Genomic DNA, 23,886 nt, shown 5'->3' on the forward strand with positions numbered 1-23,886 from the left:
TCCTTTGCTGATTGTATTAGTCTTAGTTTAATTAAAAATAAATAATATATTTGGTAAACCAGGCACATGTAAATGGCAAAATCCTGGAAGCTAAGGAAAGAACTCCAGTATATCATAACATTTCAGAGAATGCCTCATACAGATGCTCTCAGACCATCAGGTCATGGCATATACCTATGGTCAGTAAAACTTATTTCCTTTCTTATTCCTAAAAACAAAACCAGGGCACCTGGGTGGCTCAGTTGGTTAAGCTACTGCCTTTGGCTCAGGTCATGATCCTGGAGTCCTAGGATCAAGTCCCGCATCAGGCTCCCTGTTCAGCAGGGAGTCTGCTTCTTCCTCTGACCCTCCCCACCCATGCTCATTCTCTCTCTCTCAAATAAATAAATCAAATCTTTTTTTAAAAAAATTAAAATAGGGGCACCTGGGTGGCACAGCGGTTAAGCATCTGCCTTCGGCTCAGGGCGTGATCCCGGCGTTATGGGATCGAGCCCCACATCAGGCTCCTCCGCTATGAGCCTGCTTCTTCCTCTCCCACTCCCCCTGCTTGTGTTCCCTCTCTCGCTGGCTGTCTCTATCTCTGTCGAATAAATAAATAAAATCTTTAAAAAATTAATTAATTAATTAATTAATTAAAATAAATAAAAACCAGTCTGTTAAAATCAGTCTTTTATCTATGATTTCACTGAGCTGTGTATGTACCTTAGTTACCGCTCTTAGTACTTGGTACTTTAGTAGTTTACATATTACAGAATATAAAGTTTTCTGGGGCAGGAGATTAATTTTTGAATCCTAACAGAAAGCACAGAACTTGTATATAGGTGATAATCGACACTTGATTGTTAAAGTAGTGTATAAATCAATGGTTTCTTCCCACTCAAATATAAACCCTAAAACCATACTTACTAACGCATTTGTATCTGATTTTTGCAGGTACTGGTCCAATTTGGTTGAATGAAGTATTTTGTTTTGGGAGAGAATCATCTATTGAAGACTGTACAATTAGACAGTGGGGTGTGAGAGGCTGTTCACACGCTGAAGATGCTGGAGTCACTTGCACTTTATAATGTATCCTATTTTCTTTTGCCTTTATGAGTCATTGTTGCAAAATGATTTTATTATTTTGCTCCATTAAAATCAGTTCAGTGAATATTTAAGAGATTAGGAATCTTGTCTAAGGAAAAGGAACATTTTGAAAAACACTGGGTAAACCTTCATGCTTGCCGTATATCTATATTTGAACCATTTCAACCTCTTTGGGTTTCTAAATGGAATTTCTAATATAATGACATAAATCAAATGGAACAGACTGAAGTTTACGGCTTCTCGATTACAAATGCCAGTGATAATGGAAACACCTTCTGATCATTGGCTTCAGTTGATCTCTTCACAGGATGACAATTTTTGTCATTTTTGTCTTCTTTGTAATCTATTTAATGGTTTTTAATTTAATTACTTTAATAATGAGAGGATTGGGAAGAATTTTGGGATTTTTTTGTTTGTTTTGTTTTTTGTGCCAAGTTTGTGAAATCTCCAACCATACACATTTTTTGAGGAAACGTCTTATCTGGCCATCGAGATCTCTGAATGTGCGGTGACTTGGCTATTAGGTAGAAATGCTCATGATATATTCTGGACATGATGAAAAACTTAGCAGGAGATTTCACATGGTCAGTAATAACACGATGATTAAGAAAAACAACATGGTTATTTTACATGGTCATGTATTGACAGTTTTTGTTTTTACTGAACCGTAAGTTAGAAAAAGCAGTGCATCTGAGAAAAGGCACTAGACACTATATGTGCCTTGATAATTGGTGGATCAAAAATGTTATTTCAACATGGAGCTCAGTTTGATGTGCATTTTAAATTAAGTTGAATAGTTGTTATCATTCTAGGAGACTGTTTAAAATGTAAATACACTTTCAAATGTAAATTGCTCCGCTTTAAATAACAGCATGCAAATGTCTTGAGCACAGAAGCTAGTTTCAACTACCCTTCTTTGGAGTCTTTCATGAAGTCCACCAACAATTACAACCAGAAAGAGACAGAAAGAAAAAGAAAGAGAGATCTGCAGCCCTCAAGGGTCAGTGACCCTAAGCATGCCAAAACAGTACCTTACCAATGGTCAGCCCATCACCAGGGTATATCTTAGAGTGTAGAAGGCCCCTTGGAACCCAGTGCCTGTCCCTGGCTGTCTAGGTATACAGGCAGAAAGACCAGTGATGGCTGTTGGAGCCCAATCGAATATAATCTAGCCCAGAGAAGAATATACTTTTCAAGTTTCCTAAGCCCAACCCAGAGGGGCATGTGATTAGAAAGGAGTACTAGTCTGAAATGGCTCTACTCTTCTTTCTTTAATGATGATAAGCAAAAACATGGGCTTACGCACTTTTTTCAACTTCTGAAGTCTCACTTCACAAATAGTAACCAGTGAGTAGATTCCCTGCCTCTCACTTGCAAAGGCAAAAATGTTCTCTTGAAATTGGAACTATTGGAAATGGTCTGCTGAAAATGCCCTTTTATCATGTTACATTCTTCTGCTTGTTAAACTACCAGTGATATTCTCCAGTGCAATTTTGTGACTAAGAGAATGGACTCACGATCTAGACAAACTGTCTCTAAACCCTGGCTCTACATTCAGCTGGTTATTAATTCCTTGGGCTCAGTTGCACTGTCTGGGTATTTCCTTCATATGGTAAACAAGATAGTATTAAAAAGAATACTTTGCAGGGACACCTGGGTGGTTCAGTCCATTAAGCATCTGCCTTCAGCTCAGGTCATGATCCCAGGGTCCTGGGATCAAGTCATGCATTGGCTCCTTGCTCAGCGGGGAGCCTGCTTCTCCCTCTGCCTGCTGCTCCCCCTGCTTATGCTCTCTCTCTCTGACAAATAAAATCTTTAAAAAATATAAAAAATAAAAAGAATCCATTGCATATCAGCCTATATGAGATGTCTGGGATCAGTGCCTATGGGTTGCATGTGCTGTATTGATGTAGGCTATATGGATACTGATTTTCCACCTATATATAGACATTTGTGTCTTTAAAACCAATAAAGCCCTTTTTGTAATTGAGTTACTCTACTAAACTCAGTCTAGTCTAGAAAAGAGCTTAACTGTGCCACTATATTTGGGAGCTTTCCTTTGGAAGGGTGAATTGCATTAAGTCCTTCCAGAAGCAGTGATTTGGGGAAGGATGAAAGGGAGGAAAGGAGAGTAGGAAGGAGGGAAGGAAAAAAGAAAAACCACCTGACCACAATCATTGCATTCCATTTGTCTAGCCATTAGCATCAAAATAAATGCAGTGTGCATTAAAAAAAAATTTTTTTAAAGAAAAGGGAGATAGAAAATAATATCAGTTGATATTTGAGAGCCAAACATATTTCCCCTCAGCTATCTGAATCAATATTTTCAAGTTAAAAACTTCCCATTTTTCCAAATATTATGAACCATGGTAGTCTGTACTCAAACTGTTCACTTGAGGCTTATACCTCTTAGAAATCACATAGTAATGCTTGTGATTAAGAGGGAAATGAAACATCGGCAGCCTCAGTAAGGTCTGTGTGATCAGGCTTGCTATGATGCCCACCCCTAAACCGAGCACTGCCAGGAGATGCAAACCTACCATCGTTGCATGAGAACAGTAAGAGTTATCGTGCCCCCGAGTTGGAAAAGCTCAGGTTCACGAGAGCTCGAGGGCCTATGTTCACTAAATGAAATCATGGTTCTGGCAGAGAACAGGGACTGTCAGGTAGACAGTTAACAGTGTTTCCACAGAAAGTACAATTAGGAGACCCTTATGTTGAGCTATTTTTTAATACATTGAAATGGAATGTAGGAATTTTAGGAATATATGTTTGGCACTAGATATAGGTTTTTATCAAGCGTATAACCACAATATAGCCTGACTTGTTTAACTCTGCTTTTTCTCTAGTGACTGTCAGGTAATAGATTTTTATATGGTTTTCTTTCATCGAATCGATCTTCTTGTAATATCACAAAATAGAACACTATTCCTTTCTGATAGTTATCGGCTCTGCTGTTTTATGGAATAGTCTAGGTTTCGAAGTTTGTTTATATCATTTGAAGTTATTTTTACACTTGTAATATCTGTTAACAAAGGGCTTGTTTTAGGTATAGATTATTTTGAATATTTACTTAAACAAAAAGAAAAATTAAGGAGCAGGACATCAGCAAAATGGTGGAATAGACAGCTCCCCGTGCTCATTCCCCACAGAAACATTGAGAAACGAGTACGAACTGTCAGAACCAACCTCGTCAGCCTCTGGAAGACCGTCAAAATTCTACAGCAACTAAGCAAATGCTGAGTCAAGAGAAGGGCAATTTCCAGACAGCAGGGAAGTTTTGTCGCATTTTTACTCACCCTTATCCTAAGCCACTCCTGGATTTGGTCTTGAGACAGCCACAGCCAAGGTTCCTAGTTGGGGACCCTCGTCCCCGATTCCAGAGGATGCAGAGCAAACCTTCTTTGCAAATGCTTGTGTGTGTCAGTTCTCACCCCTGGGAGGATTCCCTGAAGGACTGATGCAAGCCTTCATCCACCCCTGTTGTGCCTAACTTGGAACTCAAGCTGGAAAAGCAGCGTGCCTCGCTCAAAAACTCTGCAAACTGAATTAAGGACCCTTATATGCCGGGGTCCAAAGGTTACAGTTGAGACCTACCACAGACTGCACAAGGCCTGCTAGCAAAAGCTAGAGAGAGTTTCTTCGGACATTTTTAAAAAGCCATGTGTACAGAGGACTGCGGAAAACTGTACACGTGCCCAGGGCAAGATACGTGCGCATCTACAAACACCAGGACAGGTGGCTTTTGTTGTTGCTGTTGTTACTGTCTTTGTTTGGTTATGCGGTGGTGGGTTTTTTTTTGGGGGGGGGGGCTTGTTATTGGTTTCTAGTTCCTGGCATTCAAAAACACTAGTGGAACACAGGCTAAGCAACAGAGACTTCAGTGACCTCCTGCAACAAGAAGCACGGTCTTTGCAAAATTAGTTCAGGGAAGTAACTAAGCAAATAGACTACTACAGCCTTCAAGGAAGAAAAATAGAATAAACCATAGGGAAGGGGGATAATCTGCCTTTCGGGGTTACCACATGATATTCAAAGGTCCAATTTTCAACAATGACCAAATATCACAAAGCATACAGAGAAATAGGGAAGTAACCCAGTGAAAAGAACAAAATAAACTGACAGAAAATGGTCCCTGAGGAAGCCAGGGTTGGACATACTCAACAAAGTAAAACAACTGCTTAAATATGATTTTTTAAAAAAGACTAAGAACTCAAGGCCATCAGAAATAATGTATTAAAATGAGGATATCAATAAAAAGATAGAAATTACAAAACAAGAAAAAAGAGCCAAACAGAAATTTTGGATCTAAAATGTGCAGTTACCAATGTGAAAAAATTCACTGGAAGAGTTTAGCAGCAGATAGGAACAAGCAGAAGAAAGAATCAGCTAATCTAAAGGTAGGACAATTGAACTTACTGAAGCTGAGAAGCAGAGAGAAAAATAAAATGAGGAAAAGAGTCTAAGGTACCTATGGGACACCATCTGCTGGTCCAAACTATGCATTGTAGCATCCCAGAAATACATACATGTGTATGTATACACACACACACACACACACACACACACACGAGGAGGAAAAGCATCTCCACTAGGACTACATTTCCCAGAATTCTCTTTCCTACATTGTTCTGGCTCAACATGGACCACACAAGACGTTTTGCGTGGGAGATTAGCCACAGCCACCATTCATGTTCAGAAAGTCACTTCAGGGACAGCAAGATCTGATACGAGTCTCCACTTGATGGTCACTCCTCTGCTGGCTCACCAGCTTTGCAGGACAGCAGAACCTGGAGCTCCTAGAGTGCCCTCTGGAGCCTCCTTGGGTTCCTCTCACTCCTGAGCCAGGTACATGGTTCTCTCCTTGAGGAACTCGCCACCTTCTCCGGCAGGCCACCTGGACCATCAAGTTGAAGGCAGTGAGAAGGGGCGCCTGGGGGCTCCTTTGGTTGAGACTTTGATTCAGGTCATGATCCTGGGGTCCTGGTATTGAGCCCCGAGTTGGGCTCACCCTCCCCCTGCTCATGATCTCTCTCTCTCACTTTCTCTCTCAAATAAATTTATTTTTTTTAAGGCAGTGAGGAAGAAATGCAGGCTCCAGCTCATCTGCGTGGGTTTCAATTTGCCCTCGTTCTGTGTCTGTGTCCAACTTCCTTCTCAGCGGCTGACCCCGCTGACTTCAGAGCACGCAGCACCAGGCACTGAAACAGAAGACTTGCACAGACTACTTAACCAGCAACCCCAATCCACTATTGCGTAAGATCAAACCTCTTAAAGGGAGAAAAGGAAGAGGATTTTGAGCCAGTGGTCTTGGGCAGAAAAAATGGACAGAAGAATAAGGGTATTTAATAATTGCAGTCGTGGGCTTGATATGTGGGGTCTCTTCCAGTTTACAAAACATACAAGCAAAAACTGAAATTATTTTTAATTACTTTGGCTGCTGAACTGTGCTTTCCGAAGGCAACGCTCTTTGAGACTGAAACACATAGACGCAGGTTTTAACCGTTACATAAAGTATCAAACTTTTGTGCTGTAGGTCTTTCTACAAAAGTGTGAACTGCACCAAGAATTTTAAAGAGGGGATTGACTGTATTACTTTAATAACTCTGAAATTGAATGTGACTCTTAAAGCTCTTTGGGGTTCCCTGAATGAAAAACTTCAGAATTCCATGCCTAGAGGAATTTTAGGTGAGGGAGGAAAACAACACTGAAATACACTTGCTAATCATCCATTATGAACGTCCCTAGGGCCAATTAAGTTCACTCACCCTGTAAAACATTGCTGGGTTTTGTTTTGTTTTGTTTTTTTCCAGAAAACCTCTCTGATTGCTTCATGCTTGCAACACTACGCTAAAAAGACTGATAACATTTCTGACATAAATTGTTCATGTATTTTCTTTTGTCAAATGGCATAGAATTGTCCCATTCTAAGGGTTCTATGGCAGAATACATTGAAAACAGCTGCTATCGTGACTAAGCAGCTGTTAGGGAAGTCAGGGCCCACGTCAGCTGCCAGACTGATTGGGGATAAAAAGGATAACCTGCGAGGGTTTCAAACAAGAGAAAAGAGGGAAAGGAGGAAGGAGAGAGGGAGAGAAAGAGAGATCCGAAGAACAGCAAATGTGTTAATCATCTCTTCATTCTATGCTGAAAATTTTGAACGAGGAGGTAGGTCGGTTTGTGTTATTTTTAAACATCTTATGCTAAAGAAATGAGGTAACAAATGAGTTGGGGGAGAAAAGGTTTTGGAACTGTAGTGGCAGACAATTATATTTATCTTAGCGTTCAAGTTCTAAATTGAAATCCTACTCAAAAACAGTTTCGTTCCACATTGCCGTAGTGGGGGAATCAAGAACTTTGAGGGAACAAATTTATCATAAAATCTTCCTACCAGTGACTGTGTACTCAAGTTATATCTGGGGAAGATATCCACCCATAAACTTGACGTATGCTCACATAGAGACACCAGAAAAGCATTTCTTGTTGTGTTTTTCATTTTAAAATAGAATTACAATATTTTCTTTGATATTGAGAAATTATGTCATATTAAGATAAAGCACAAAGGCCTAACATTCTCTGTGGCTTATGCTCTTCTTGTAGAAATGAACTTAAATAACTTGTTATTATTTGCCAAGTGCCTTCTACTTGAATAAGGAGAGCTGTGTTATTTCAGGAAAAAGGCTGATATTTATTAGGAAGCTGTAGGATGTGGTCAGTGTAGCGGCCTGGAGGGGAAGACCCCTCTGTCCCGGCTCTGCCTCGTGCTGCCAGCATATTCTTTAGGGAAATCCTTACACCCGAACACAGGAAGTGTGAATGATTCTATGTGACTTCGCTAACTCAGGGTGTGCTTGTGAAGACCAGACGTGAACGCGAATTACTGACAGGTCAGAAGTGACTCATTTTCAGGCAGTCCTCCTATTAACTAGCCTCTCCACATTTGATGGTGTTAAAAAAAAAAAAAAGTAAAGAAACTGAATTACTTTGAAGTTGGTTTTGTTTTCAAGACTGTTTCCTTTTCATTTTGATGTGACTGAGACCCCCCCCCAACATTATGGCTTCAATCAAGTCAAAGCTATAAGAATGCCCTGTATATAGAGAGTCCACTACGTATCTAGAACTTTTCATTTACTCAGAATAGGGAGAAATGCTGTGTGAATCAGCTTAGCCTAATTTAGTGAAGGAATGATCTTATAAACTGAAAAACACACAAAACAATAAGGGGATATTTCCAAGGCCTCCCGAGGGGTACTTGGCTTGCCTGGTAGAGACGCTCAGCTCTTGACAACCACAGGAGTCCCGAGAAAGAAAAGAAAAAGGGAAGAGAAAGAGGAATTTTCACAGAGGCTGATCCTAAGCAGAGCCCTCGCAGAAATCCCAGATCAAGAAGCATTGGCCAAAATACTCCCAGATGAATCGGCCCGCTCTGCCTTCCAAAGTTTTAAGCCCTTTCCTGAGTAATCCCTTTTTTCTCTTTACATAGTTCTTTCCCTGTTCCTTTACTTTCCCCCTCTCCAGAAAAGGCTTGGGGTTTAATTTAAAAGCTGTTAGGCTAAAACTGGCCAGTCCTCGAGATCGCCTGCCAAGGTCTTAATCCAAACCACTCGCTCATCGTGGGTCAGCCAGCATCTGACACAGCACGGGCTCACCCCGGGCGGGCTGTGGAAAGTTACAGAGAAGCAACAAACCCGAAAGCAGAGGGAAGAAGCCTGAGCCCTTCTTAAGGAAGTGGTTATGATCTGAAGGAGAAAAATGTGGTTTGCCACAGAGATTTTATACGCAGGGCCACAGAAGGATAAAATTTGACCAACCTGAGGAGAACGTGACAAGCTGAAAACAAACAAACCAATTGCTCCAAGAAAAAAACTCCCAACTCAGGAGATTTTAATTGAATTTAAGAGGCATCTGGGAACCACTGCAAAGTCAAGGAAAGGGAAGTGATACCTAGTGACGATCCTGGCTAGAAGAAAAGCTGGTTATCTGCAGACTTGAGGGACCGGTGGTACATAATACCAGGCATCCATTAGCTCGATTATGGGTTTATTTAAACTGAAGCTGATAATGCTCCCTATTGCTCCACAGATTAAAGCAGGTCACTAAGTCTGGACCTGATGCCCCTGTTGATTAACTAGCATGAAATTAAGTAAGCCAATGGCACTTTCTATGCTTAACATTTTTTTTATCTTCAAAATAATACATTTACACCTTGACTCCTACTTCAGTGTCACTGTTATGATAAAATTAGAATCTGATATGAAAATCTGTGGAAGCTGTATAGCCTAATAGTTTTTTTTTTTTTTTAAGATTTTATTTATTTGACACAGAGAGAGAGAGAGCACAAGCAGGGGGAGCAGCAGGCAGAGGCAGAGGGAGAGGGAGAAGCAGGCTCCCCACTGAGCAGGGAGCCCGATGCAGGACTTGATCACAGGACACTGGGGTCATGACCTGAGCCAAAGGCAGCTGCTTAACAGACTGAGCCACCCTGGTACCCCACAGCCTAACATTTCAATTAGCATTATTACTATTATTGCTGTCCAGGAAGAGAAGGTGAGAGAGAAGCAGAAAAAACTTGACTCTATTTCATACTCAAGGCATGAGTCTAGCTTGGTATAATTCTGAGTATAAAATTATGTGTATAGGATAAATTTTTAATATATGATAATGTAAGTTTCTTAGTGGTTTTGATTAATCACTGTGGCATAATTACCTTGCTTTATTGTATAATTCATGTTATGACATTACCAGGTGCTGGCCTCATTAGTAATAGAGACGCTGCTTTAATTTCCATATTTTTCTTAAAAGGCTTAAGCAAGGCCCACCTTGGCCTATTGAAGCACAGTTTTGTGTGGAAAGTTTTAGGGAAAGAATTTTAGGCACAGACTGTGATTGCTGATTCCTGTCTCACTTACCAGTACCTCCTGTTGTTTGGGTCTTCTGGTCAGATGTGAGTTTGGGGCTGCTTCCACCAGATAGGGGTTTTAACTCAGTAAACCTCAATCAGTTGTCTTACCTGTATATATGTGGGTAAAAAAAGTACTGACAGACTTCTGGTTCAAATCCATAAAATAATGTGAGAGCACTTGAGGATAATTTTTAAAGGTTGGGATTATGTAAGAAATCATTTAGAAAGAAGGGTTTCTCAACATCAAAATAGTGAAGGGGACTTTATTAAAACCTTTCATAACAAGGTTGATGGACAGAGTTCTACCTACTTTAATTTGTGGTTGTTGAAATTCTGGCTTCCAAGCTCTAGAATCTCAAAAAATACACTTTTAGGACATGAAATTACATAGTAGGGTGCTAATTGAAGGAATTTGTCATTTTGAGGGATTATAAATGTGTTTTTATGGCGATCAGAAGTTCTTTATGATCCGGATATATATTATTGTCATGCCAGATCCATGCTGAATTACAAAATGGGAAGATGCGGCTGATAGACAATTTCTCTTTGTTCTAATGTTCTTGGAACTGGGACGTCTTTTAAAATTAAATGCTTTGCATTTACATTAAATGGATTCATTTCCTTCTCTACCAGCAGAGGGAGACCTAGGTCTGTCCCTCCCAGTCTCGGCAGGAATTTTACTGGAGTGAACAATCAGGACTAAGGCTTTACCTGTTCAACCCAGGGTTCCCCAACCTGCTTTCTCTGAATTTGTTAAATTTAGGATTATTATCTTAGAGTTTGAAGAATACATTTCTTTTCCTTCATTGCCTCATTATGGACACCATTTGAATTCCATCATACCCAAAATATCACAAACACAGAGCCTGAGATTTCAAAGAAACCGGTAAGATTCCCAATAACAACTCAGAACCAAATAATAAGTGTCCCTGTTGTTGAAGTCCCCTGCCATTGCGAATGTCTTCTTGGTTGACCTTACTTCCCCTTTGCTTCTCAGATACCTACCTCTTGCTCCTTCTTCTCAGGCTCTGACGTAGTGCCCGATGCCTGTTAATTGTCCCTCACAGATCATTTTATTTCATCTTTCTTTCACTATGTCCCTCACCAAGGAGTCTTACTTTTCTTTAAATCTACTGACCAACGTTGACCCAATAGAGTTACTCTGAGAAGATCTGTTATGAGCTGCTACTCTTACAGTTTAGTTTTGAAGAGAGAATACCACCAGACATTTATTAAGAACTCAAAATAGGCAAGCATTTATCTGGGTTCTATGAGGAAAACAAAAATGAGTAAAATGTAACAGTTAAACAAGAGACGGACAGGAAGAATCACCACGGTTCTAGACCTAGGAGTTCATTATTCATAATCTGCGGGACGTTTTAGCAAATTGATAGTCTCTTTTGCTTTTAGTGACTCAGTCTGGGTAGTTGTTGAAAAAAGGCTGAACACACATTAGAAACTCAATCTCCACCAAGCAGGTGTGATATCAAATCATGAGTGAGGCCATAATCCCAGCACCAGGGCTTTCCAGGACCTTGCTGGCAGTGTATGGTCCCAGTTAGTCCCTGCCAGCAACGTCTCTGTTTCAGTCCAGTGGGAGCCTCTGGGCCAGTAAACCTGAATGTTCCCTTGCTTATATCAACTTCCTCTATCCTGATCTCTGGTTCTGTAACTTATTATTTGGACCCCAGTGGAATATCCATCCTCTTTATCTCAGCATTCAAAAGGGACGGAGCTCTCTTCACCCACCCCATCACTCTCACGCACCAAACTCCTTGATCCTGCCGCACCTCTCCAGCTATCATTTGAAAGTAGTTCAACTCCTTTATCACTTTATTCTACTGCTAATGTAATACATAATATCGCAGCCCAGTGCTTCTGAACAATGCTCCATTTACAAGATAATGTGAATAACTACTAGTTCAAGCACAGAATTGTTAATAGACCATAAAAAGGTATTTGTCCATATAAAGTATCACTGATCACTTTCCTATCCTACCCTTTATCTAAGCACTGCGTTAATGTCTCTATGCGGTAATAATTTCATTTTTGAACTTTAAGATAAGTCTTTAAATGACTCAACTATCTGCTTAGCCGAGGAGCCATAAGCTTTCCTGAGTGTGGGTTCCAGGCACTATTAACTGGGCTCTCTGAACACTTTGTGACTTCTCACAGCACATTTGCACAAATTAAAGCTAATGGAAAACAATTTACAACTTAAATAGTAGACGACTATAAATAAATATAACAATTATAAAACTTTTTCTCTAGCTGAGTGTTCTCTCAAATAATAATGGTGGCATCTCGGAATCAATACCTTTCATAGGATGGAAATGGATAGAAGACACTGGATATAATTAGAAATGCAAAAGAGAGAAAGAAAACTGTTGATTTCTCAGCATTTGCAATTTCTGAGCATTTATCAGGAAGGCAGAGTAGCAGAAGGAGGTGAAGGATGACACCCCCATTCCACCCCAAGCAGAGTGAGACCCTAAGGTGGGCCTGGCTGCTGAGCGAGCTTTGTGAAGGTTCAGGCATACACTTTGCACTTAGATATTTGAAATGATTTCAATGGATGGCCCAGCCTGTAGAGGAAACAGAGAGATGGGGAATTTAAGTGCATAGCATGGTAAGTGAAAAGTCACACTGGAAGGAACACAGTATCGGAAGCGCAGGAAACCTAGCTTCAAATCCTGACTGCATTTCACAGTTTGACTACTCATGTAGCCTTAGGCAGATCATTCAACCTTGCATAGACTCACTGGTCTTAACTCATAGCAGTGTCGTCATAATTATAAAGAACCATGGTAATCTACCTCATTGGACACTTCGCTAAAGGTTGTGCACTGTAGTCTGGTTCAGGGCTTGGAATAGCAGACCAGATATCAGCATATTTGGTCTTAAATAATAGAATTGAGGCTTCCAGACCAAAGGTGAAGCAGGGAGGGTCATGGGAAGAGAAGAGGGCCTATGAAAACTCAAACTGATATTGTCAAAGGAATAAAATAAATGACTCTGGGCCACCTCGGAGCCTGCAAAGCTGGGACAGAACCCAAGTGGGATGAGCCAGATCACCCCAAGTGCGGTGAGCAATTGGGGTCTTATCATTCAGCCTTGGTACATGATGACCCGCTGAGCTCTGCAGAAAGGATTGTAAGCACAGTATCCCACAGGAGCCGAGGAGTTGGCACTGCTGCCATGTCCCAGCCTAACCTAACCAAGGCAGCAATTACATCCTAAGGGATTTTCTATTCTTCTGCCTGGAGGTTGTTCCAGAATAGCCTGTCTCAAGGTGAGATTGGTATTCAGACTAAAGGCTGTTTTGTCAGCAAAAAGAGATTACTCACTCTTGACTTCCCTTATAGATTTACAAATAAACTCTTCCAATATTTCTCTACCAAGCCCTTAGAAAATGGTCTTCATTACTTAGGGGTCAGTTGCTAGGCAGTTTCTACTAGGTTGTGTTTCTTGCAATAGTTTCTTGTCTAGACAGCTTGGTGTTGCTGAAGTGCCATCTCCAGAATCTCAGAAGTTTCCATAGGATCTGTCTCACTGTGATAGCATCCAAAGACAGTGGCTGATATGTTGAAAAGCCAAGAGAGCAGGACTAAAACCAGATTTTCGATTCCAGGTTTACACAACGGGTCTGTACGCCATTCCTGAGCTCAGCCACTGTGTGATTCTACCTCACTGGTTCCTTAGCCTCTTTCTTCAGGTGGGACTCAGGAACCCTGCTCTTTGCCTTTTATTTCCCCACAACCTAAATCTTTGCTAAGTGAGGGTGGTGGAAGACCGGAAGTGTGCTTCTGCTTCAGTAGGTCCTCAGAAGTTCCGGCCTTGCATGGTTATGACAGTCATTCCTTCTGCTGCTTTTCATGCTTTTTAGGTAGAGAAGAGCATGAATTAAGCAAGTACTCAGAGATATATGCGGGTCCCTATGTTTAACCTCTCTACCCCAATAGCAATCAGAAATATGATTTTTTTAACCTTAAGAATTTATGAAAAATCTCATAAAAATATGATCACTTCAGAAGAAAATTACAAAACTCTTTGAAAGGCATTGATTTTGTTCTGTGTTTTGTTTGGGTGTTCTAAGAGGCAGATATCAAAATGCACTTGTAGTGAAATAGATGAGGGGAATGTCTAAGGGATAAAGGGGAAAGAAAGTAGGAGAGTGTAGACTGTCACATGGGACTGATACCTGTGGAGAGAAAGTGAAGGGAGAAGAGGGTTGGGTAGGAATAGTCTTGGACCACAAAGCAGTTCTGAGAAAGTTTCTTCCAGGCCAATGGGGAGTCCCTGAGCCAAAGTTCCCTGCCAGAGGAGACCTGAATTAAGCCAGAATGATCTGCCTTAGGACCCCACTATGCTCAAGCATCAGCCAGGAGCAGCCTGGGGCAAGTGCAACATCACCTTCTAAATGTGGTGCTGGATCCAGAGGGATAGCAACTGGGGCCTTCATCAGTCTACCATGTCCTCTACAGTAAGAGAGTGAGAAGTGCATGTTCATGGTCCCTACAACATAGCCACAAAAAAAGGAGCAAGAGATTTCATCTTGATGAATAGAGAGATTGGATTTCATTGAAAAAAAAAAAAATCTCAATTCTTCCTAAACCAATCTAGGGTCACATAATTCCAATTAAAATGGCACAGAATTTTAAAATCTGTGTGTTGCTCGTTTTTATTCTTGGTTTTTGTAGAACTTAGGCTGACTCCAGAATTAAATGGAAAAGAAAAAGAAAACAGACACCCCTGAAGAAGAAAGAATGGGTGGGAAATCTGCTTCTCCAAATATGAAAGTATTGTAGCACTATACTAATGAAGAAAAGATAGTAGCAGTTCTGGAATAGACAAATAGAAGAGCGGAATAGAATGTAGAGGCTGGAGTAGAGCAGCACATATACGGAAGCTTGATCTATGATAGAAAGTTGTAAAGGATGTTCTTAATTATTATGCTGAGAAAACTAGTCATCTATATATGGGAACCAAAACTGAAATCACTTCCTGATTTATACCAAACACAAAAATCAATTCCTGGTCAGTTAAAGATTGAAATGTTAGAGACAACCTGTACAAGGAGAAGAAAAAATAATGCAGAAGGATATCTTTATAACTTCCTTGTAAGTAAATACTTCTTGAATGGGACCCCAAAAAACATGAATTATAATGAAAAGATTGATACATTTTACTGCATTAAAAATATTTATAGGAATCTAAATATATAAAGAAAAGACAAGCCAAAAATTGGAATGCATGTAATAAGACAATAATTGGTTTCCATAAAACCAGGAAGCATGTAAAATCAATATAGAGGAAAACAAATGACTCGGTAGGAAAATAGAAGATATGACAGGGAACAAACCAAGTGGTAACTAAGAAAGCAAACAAAACCACAATAAAATATCACTTAACTTTGGGGAAAATGTACAAAGTGTAACAGTTGCAAGGGTGGAGAAAAGAGAATTCTCCTGTTTCCAATGGGAATTTAAGTTACAACAATCAATTTGTTAAGCAAATTTTCATTATCCAATAAATTTTAAAAATGCACATTCCTTGTAACCATCTATTACGCTCACAGGTTTTAGCCTTACAGAAAATGGCATCACAGAATTGTTTGTAGTAGCCCTGGAAAAAATCAACTGACAGATAAAGTTTTAAACTTTTTAACATTTTTAAGAAGTTGTGAGGATTTAGACAGAATCCCATCATGGCAAGTTAAACAATACTTTCCTGCCCTACAGTTAAATAAAAGCTGCATTAACGATGGCCCTGTTAAATGATACTGAGAAGAAGCAAAGTAAGTTAGCCTGCCCTGAGAAATAACTGCTTCTGGAAATAAGCCTGTGACTCATCTAAAGTAATCTGCTTTTAAACCTTACGATTCTATCATTTCAACACTATCAGACTCATGAGTATTCTCTTTAAGACCCTTACTCTGTGCCCCCAAGGCCAGAGACATAATGTTAAACCCTGTCTAGTCTCAAACTTTTCTGCCTTGCAAGGACCACCCTAAAATCATCCAGCCCAGTTCCTAAAACTAGAAATATCTTTCTTTGCTTTCCCTTCTGAAACATTTTTAAAATGACGTCAATCTTGTGCTGTACTTTACTGAAGTAAGTCCAATAAACTTTACTTCATCAACAAATCTTTAGGGTGGTCTTTGGGGCAATCAACAGTAATATATTTAACAATGAATATATTATGAAAAGAAAACCAATATGAATAAATGTCACATAGTATTGACTTAAAAATAATAGCAATAAAACAAAGGTTGCTATAGAGAAATAGTATAGCTCTATATATGTAAAATTTAAATAAATGCAAGTCAAAAGTATAATTTCTTTAAGGATACATACAAATGTGATCAAAATTGAGCAAATGCAGATAATATACACCAAATTGAGGACTGGGGGAATGAGAGAGATGGGATTGCAGTCAGGGAATACAGAGAAAGTTTTAACTGTATTTGTCATGTTTTAACTCCCAAGATAGGTGGTAGCCTCCTAGGAGTTCATCACATTATTATTTAAGCCTCTTTTGCAATTTTAATTCATTAATAATTGTAAAGGAAAAGGTATTCTTAGGGTATGATATTTGGAGGTAATTGCAGAAAGAGGGAACGATAGTATCAAATGTTGTAGAGTGTTCAAAAGTAAAAAGTAAAAAGCATCCTTTGGATTTTAGGATCCAGTAAATTCTTGTTAATATGGTGGCAGTGGTTGGGGCACATGGGTGGCTCCTTTGGTTAAGCATCTGACTCTTGATTTCAGCACAGGTCATGATCTCAGGGTTGTGAGATAGAGCCCCATGTTGGGCTCCATGCTGGGTGTGGAGCCTGCCTAAGATTCACTCCCTCTCCCTCTGCCCCTCCCCCTCCACATGTGTGCTCTCCTTCTCTCTCCGAATTAATAATAAACAAAAATTTTAAAAAATGGCAGTGTAATGGGAAGGATGGAGGATGAGAAGAGATTGGAAACTGTGGAGGTAAAGACAGGGGATGGCTTTAAAAAACAAAATTCAACAGAGCAAATTTGAAGATCTAACTGGCTTTTTAAATGATTGATGAATCCGGCAGTATCCCATCTACTAAGTAAGGGGAGCTCTACTGAGCTGTAGGAAAGGAAAGGTTTTTAAAGCCAGAAAGGGAGATGAAAAAAAAAAAGAATGTATTAGCAAAGAACGTATTTTAGCAAAGGTTGCCCTCCTAAGAGAAATGGGCGGGGGTGGATTATCTCCTGGTTTGGCCACTTTCAAAGTTGTATTCCTGCAGGGGTGGGAAGGGTGGTTTGAAAGTGCAGTTAGATTAGGTATTAAGCTTTGGTTTACTGTGATGGGACCTGAACCTAAGTGACTCCATTTTGGGCCTGCGGTTTTCTTTTTAACAATATAGACCACTTTCAGGAAAGAATGATTTTACTCCAGCTTTATTCTGTTGTACGATGGTCTGGGCACAGTTCAAAAGCAAACCTACTGTGAAGTGGTTTATCATGTCTTCTCTTCTCCATGTACACGACCACACTTTAAACCAACAGACAATGTAATCAGCCCCTCTACTGAGAGGCCGCAAAAGCGCAAGTCTTTGTAGTCGAGTGTTTTGCATTTTTAGAGACCATAATTGCTTTGACTACAGGCCACTTTACATAAATAAGAAACAGCCAAAAAAAAGGTCAACAGGGCGGTTACAGTGCAGTAAATTTACTTAAGAGTTTCCAGTTGTTGACTTAGCTGTTGGGGGATAGGAGGCCAAGGGGAGCTGGAGAGGGATAGATCCAGGAATCAGGAAGAGACTAGAGAAAAGCAGGAGAAATAAAATAGTATGAGAAGTGAGGATTAGGAAAAGCCTTCCCCAATTTGCAATTACTGACCCATGAGAGCACAGTTAATACTTCCTTTGCCTCCAATAAATACATTCACAATTAAACACACATTATCTGTGCGTAACACATTGTAAAACTACGCGCTCTCTTCTCGAAGCAGCCAAGCTCAAGTATTTAACTAAACGCTTACAGAAATGTTAATCCTGTGGCGGCAACGTCTGGAAAGTTCTATATAACAAGTGCAGTCAGAAATAAATTATCACAAATGAAGGTTAAGCCACAACATCGTACTAAAATATAAAGGTGGCAAGTAAGCATTTAATAGTAATAAAGTGAAATGCAGTTGTTGATCTGCTCGTACTGGAGTTACTGGGTTTAACAAGTAATAATACAGAGTGGCCAGTTACATTTGAATTTCAAATAAACAAAAAATACATATTTGAAGTATAAGTATGTTCCGTGCAATATTTAGGACGTACATTAAAATCATAATTTGTGGATTACGTAAACTTTGAATTTCACTGAGCTTTCTGTATTTTATCTGGCAGCCCTAGTTTGTAAGATGCTCCTACTGGCTTTCCAATCTGAATTAGACAATTATGTTCTTTCTCTTTCTCACCCTTAATTTCATTTTCCATTTTCCTGTCATATCTTTCTGGCTTTCCTACATTGTACTTCTTTCTGTGAAGTAACAAACTGAATAAGGTTTCATTGCTCCAGGATCTTATATTTTAGACTAATGGCTTTACTCACAACCTTCTCTGAATTATCTAGTCGTGCTTTATTTGATGTATCTGGTAATAAAGTTCATTAGCATGCTAGTCCTCCACAGAATTAATTTTGTTCAGAAGACCTAGTCCTGGACTTTATGTCTTTGAATTGAAGGGGAGGAAAACAACTATTTTTTTCCTCTACCCATCTTAGGTTCACTGGCTGGGGCACCGCAAATGAGAGACAAAAGACAAGTTAACAAGAGAAAAACAAACAGAAGTTTCATTCATGCATGCACAGCCCAAACACACAGGAGTGCCCGGTGATGACTACCTCAAAGGGCTGGTTAGAACCTGAACTTACCTAGCATCTTAACAAGGGAACAATACATTTCCAGGAAGTGATAAGACAAAGGAAAAGGACTTTGTGTTCCTAAGGGTGACCAATTGTAGAAAAGTAAACATATGGGGAAATTAATGGAAGGTAAGGGTTAGTGAAGTTAGTCATGCCGATTCCTCTGGAGCCATATATGGGCTGATCAGGTCTAGAGTTGTCCTTGGTGGTTAACGTCTGTCTTCCTAATGGGGGGGCCACCAGGGAGCACCTTCACAAATTTACGCCCTGCTTTTAGGCAATTATGGGGAGGGCATGAAGTTCTCGTGTCTGCTTCTTCTGAATCGCCTTTGGTCTAAAATAATCCTCATGCCATAGTGACCTATTTGGGGTAGTATTCTGTTCCCTTTGAAATTTTGGCCTTTGAGTAAACACAGTTGAAAAACACTGTATAGTTATACCACCATTGTTTTCATTAAAGAAACAAGCAGTGTTATCTTAGCAGAAACAAGCAATTTTTAAAATTAAAATAATTATTTTGAATCTGCTCTGTGGAGTTGACATGGTTAAATATATTCATAAAGATTAATTTTTCAAAAGTAGCTCGTATGAAACTATGTACAATTTCCATCAATCCCTCTTTGTAAGCAAAGGTATGGTAAAACAGAGTCAAAATACTCATTTAAGGACATCCTTACTCCAAATCCAAACAGATTTCATCACTTAACATTATAGTTTAAGAATCTATATGTAAAAAAGGATAGAAATTATTTATTCCAGAGTGACAAATTTCTCTTGGTAAATTTTAAGTATACATTAAATTTTTCTTTGTTATATGAAGATGCTTCAATATATTGCATTTTTCTAAAACTTTCCTTGTTTTGTTGTATTCAAGTCTATTTCCTCTGAAATAAACTATTTGTAATTTGATTTGTACTGAATATAACCTATGTACATTTTAAAGGTCTTTCTTAAGGTAAATAATCTTTCTTAAGAGAAACAGCATTCTCTTCTTTTCCAAACCAGGTGTATTTCCACAGTATTGATTATATTGAAGTCTGATAGCTTCAATCTTCCCAATAGCATCAGAAGATGAAGCGAAAGACTCTGCATTAAGGCTCCCATGGGACTAGCCCTCGCTCCCCTGCTTTCTGCTGGGTGATATTACAAACCTGAAATCTGAATTTGCATTTTCATTTTTGTATAAGTCATCTATTTAGAATACCTCATAAGGGGGTTGTGAAAGCGAAAAATGCTAATGCAAGCAAAGCACTTAGCGAAGCGTCTGGCTCATTCTAAGTGCTCACGGCACTTCTTAGCAGTGGGGAGTCAAAGCTGATCCCTTCTGTCCATTTAAGGCAGCACTGGTTTGTAGTATATGGACATTCGCAATCATTTGGAGTTCCCTTTAGAGGGGGCGTACCTAGCAAAGTAGGGCCAGAATGTTCTCAGAAACCTTCCAATGCCCATTTCCATTCTTCCTTGTCCATTTTGCCATTGTCTTCCTGTCACAGCCGCTCAGTACCTTTATGTTGTTCCCCACCAGAGGGGTCATGGGAGGATGGGGAGAGAAACTTCCTAAGCAGATATCACTTCTCCAAATCTCCTACCAAACTTAGATCTTCAGACCTACTTTCTTGCAAACCCTACTTCTGTTAGCTTTTATACAGATACATTATTTAGAACTGAAGTGTGCATATCAGATAAAATCTCTCTTATCTTTCCTATTGTGGGAGAACATTAGCATTTATCAAACCTATCCACCTTCCTCCTGGGAATGCAGTTGCAGAGAGTATGGCCATGCTCCCAAGTTCTCCCTAAAAAGGAACATGAGAAGAAATGATATACACTAGTCATAGGCCTGACATACAACAGTCTCCCTCTGTGTCCTTCCTCTTCCTCCTCCTCCATTATCAATCCGGAAGATGCCACTAAAGATAACCTTAGAAGCCATATTATAGGAACCACCACCTCTGCCAGCTTGAGTCCTACTGGATGACAGGAGGGCTACCCACCAACAACATATCAGAGACCCTTATGTGGGTGAGAAGTGAAGTTTACTGTGTTAAGCCATCGATATTTTGGGGTTTATCTGTTATAGCAACTAGTGAGCATTTCCTTAACCTATACATATATTGTCATTTAATATGAGCTTTATTTTTTTTAAAGATTTATTAATTTACTTGAGAGAGAGAACACGAGCAGGGGCAGAGGGAGAAAGAATCTCAAGCAGATACTGCGCTGAGCATGGAGCCAGAAGCAGGGCTTGATCTCACAACCCTGAGATCACGAACTGAGCTGAAACCAAGAGTTGGATGCTTAATAGCTGAGCCACTCAGGTGCCCCTGACATGAGCTTTAAGTTAACAACCCAGAAGAGACACATAGAAAATATGAAATGAAACAGGGGGATTTTGAGGTAAGGAGTACTTTTAGATGATTCCATTTGTTTATGTTGTCTCGTTGGCTCTTTAATTCCATACTTGGAAGACATAACCTGTCCCCTGAGTATGTCCTCCTCCCATTAGATTTAGGATGGAAGCCTACAATTGAAAGGAATAGTTTATTAAAATCTTCATTGCAGCAAAAATTGTATAAATAAAGTAAGCCAAGGGGTGTCAAATATGATTGCACGTGTGAGGTAAGAGGAAACTGACCTAATTAGTCAGGGACATCCCTTGGGTGTTCCTCCCGGGATCTCTGTTTATCCAAACAATCTGATTAAAAATGTATTAAAAATAAATGTGAGGAATAGTAATTTAGTGATAACCTGGAGAATAGTGGGTACAGAAAAGGTACTAACCTATTTACTTACCGTCCAATCAGTACATGTGAAGGCTCTTTCTGGTGCCCTGGCATCATTCATTTTTTTCCTGTTCATATCTAGAGACAGTTCCCCCCCCTCCAAGTCTTCTCAGAAGTCTTTAGTCTATTAACGGCCTTCCTGTGTTCCTGAAATGTGATCTGTTTCACTGCTGACCACACTTCTGCATTTGGTGGCTAACAAGTAGGGAGCATCTCTCATACACTCTTATAGAGTAAGAATTTAGAATTGCTTATTTCTTAAAATTAAAAGCTAATAGGTAACTCAAGGTGAATGGCAATATGTGTATGTGAACTTAGATGTGAGGAATACAAAACTAACATATCTTATAAAAGAGCAAAGTGTCATGGAAAATTAGAAGGAAGAGAGAAAATAATTATTGGCGTTTTTGAAATGAAAATAGGCAAATGGAATCACACCAGAATGACTTTCTGGAAGAGTTTAATATTTAAGAGTTAGAAGAGCAGATTTTCCAGGTGGTAGGAAAGTACACAGAACTCAAAGGCAGTCTGATGCGCGCAGAGGTTAGATTAAGGGCGGCAAGTATTATTACAGAAAGACGGAGGAAGGACACTGGTCAAAACTAGGGAGTGAGAAAGGAAGCGTTCGTGCCTACTTGGGTGACTCAGAACCTAAAAATAATTTGGAGTAATTTTAGAATGTTTAGCCAGAAGTAAAGGTGACCAAAGATGCCCATGTCTTCATCCCCCAAAGCTGTGACTACGTGACATTACATGGCAAAGGGGAATTAAGGTTGCAGATGGAATGAAGACTGCTAATCAGCAGACCATAAAAAGGGAGATGATCCTTGTGAGCCCAACAGAATCACAGGGGTCACTAAAGTAGAAGAGGTCAGAGAGAGGCAGCGTGGGAACTCAGTCTGCCATTGCTGGCTTTGAAGATGGGGAAAGGGAGCCCTCCACCAAGGGATGCTGGCAGCCTCTGGAAGCTGGGAAAGGCAAGGAGATGGGTTTTCCTGCAGAGCTTGCAAAAAGGAAAGCAGCCTTGCCAACACCTTGATTTGAGCACCGTGAGACCCATGATAGGCTTCTGACTGCAGTACTGGAAAGCGATAGCCGTGTTGTTGTAAGCCACCGAGTTTGCATGAATGGGGTATTCTTCGGGTTTCGGGTAGCGTTCACTGTGTCAGCGTTCCATGCCAGCCAGTGCATCACTCTGGTCTCTGCCTCCAAGAGCCCATTGGCTCCTTCCTGTTGTCTAATCTCCCTTTGTGTCATTCTTATACCACCATTTGTTATTGGATTTGGGGCCCAAATCGGAAAATCCAGGATGATCTCACATGCAAAGCTACCAGGAAAAAAAATTAATCCTGTACTTTTTTGATTCTAAATTCTAAAAACACATGGCATATTACTGGGAGGCTAACATCAAAATCCAGATAACAGTGGATGAGTCAATATGAAACACATGTGCCAAATAAATAAATGAATAAAAGACTTTTAGAAGTTCTTTGGATATCAACTCTGTTATGGATTTGAGCAGCATATCAGTTGATTAAAAAAAAAAAGGAAGTGGGATGAAGGGAGAAGAAAGAGCTGCTTAATACAACACTTGGGGGACATTATTTCTCTTCCCAATCTAAAGGCAGTTTTTTTGTTTGTTTATTTCAGAAACAAGATATTTTTTTTCTTGTAATAGTTGAGAAAGATCACAGTTATTTACTGTAATTTTTAAAGTTTGCATGATAGGGGCGCCTGGGTGGTGCAGTCGTTGAGCGTCTGCCTTCGGCTCAGGGCGTGATCCCAGCGTTCTGGAATCGAGCCCCACATCAGGCTCCTCCGCTGTGAGCCTGCTTCTTCCTCTCCCATTCCCCTGCTTGTGTTCCCTCTCTCGCTGGCTGTCTCTGTCAAATAAATAAATAAAATCTTTATTTATTTTTTTTTTAAGTTTGCATGATAAATACCAAGTCATGGATATTTGGAAACATTTGAACAGAGACTTTCAATTTGGTAATTTGTCAAAACTCATGTTTTTTGCTAATTTAGAGAGAAAAATAAGTAAACAAAGGGTTTAAGTCATACAGAATGTAGAAAAACTAAAACTTGAACCCAGGTAAACTGACTCCAGGTTATTCTGTATTATACCACACTGCTTTTCGTGAAATTCACAACCATTAATACTGTTACTTCAAAAATTGGAACTTTTTTTACATCCACAAAATGGAAGTGCAATACTGTGTAGCGCTTGTCCTGA

General features: G+C 39.8%; 1 protein-coding gene across 5 annotated transcripts in view; it reads left to right on the top strand.

Moving 5' to 3' along the window:
- The window catches only part of MSR1 (macrophage scavenger receptor 1), a 413,132-nt gene extending 410,198 nt beyond the window's left edge, over positions 1-2,934 (top strand). For all 5 annotated transcript variants that reach the window (XM_057303426.1, XM_044387552.3, XM_044387553.3 and 2 more), the window contains one exon: positions 934-2,934. In XM_057303426.1, the coding sequence (XP_057159409.1) occupies positions 934-1,067 (134 nt within the window). In that variant the 3' untranslated portion in view covers positions 1,068-2,934. The remainder of the gene's footprint in view (positions 1-933) is intronic.
- Positions 2,935-23,886: the final 20,952 nt, after the last annotated feature.

Source organism: Ursus arctos, unplaced genomic scaffold (assembly GCF_023065955.2).
Source record: "Ursus arctos isolate Adak ecotype North America unplaced genomic scaffold, UrsArc2.0 scaffold_27, whole genome shotgun sequence".
Classification (NCBI taxonomy): Eukaryota; Metazoa; Chordata; class Mammalia; order Carnivora; family Ursidae; genus Ursus; species Ursus arctos.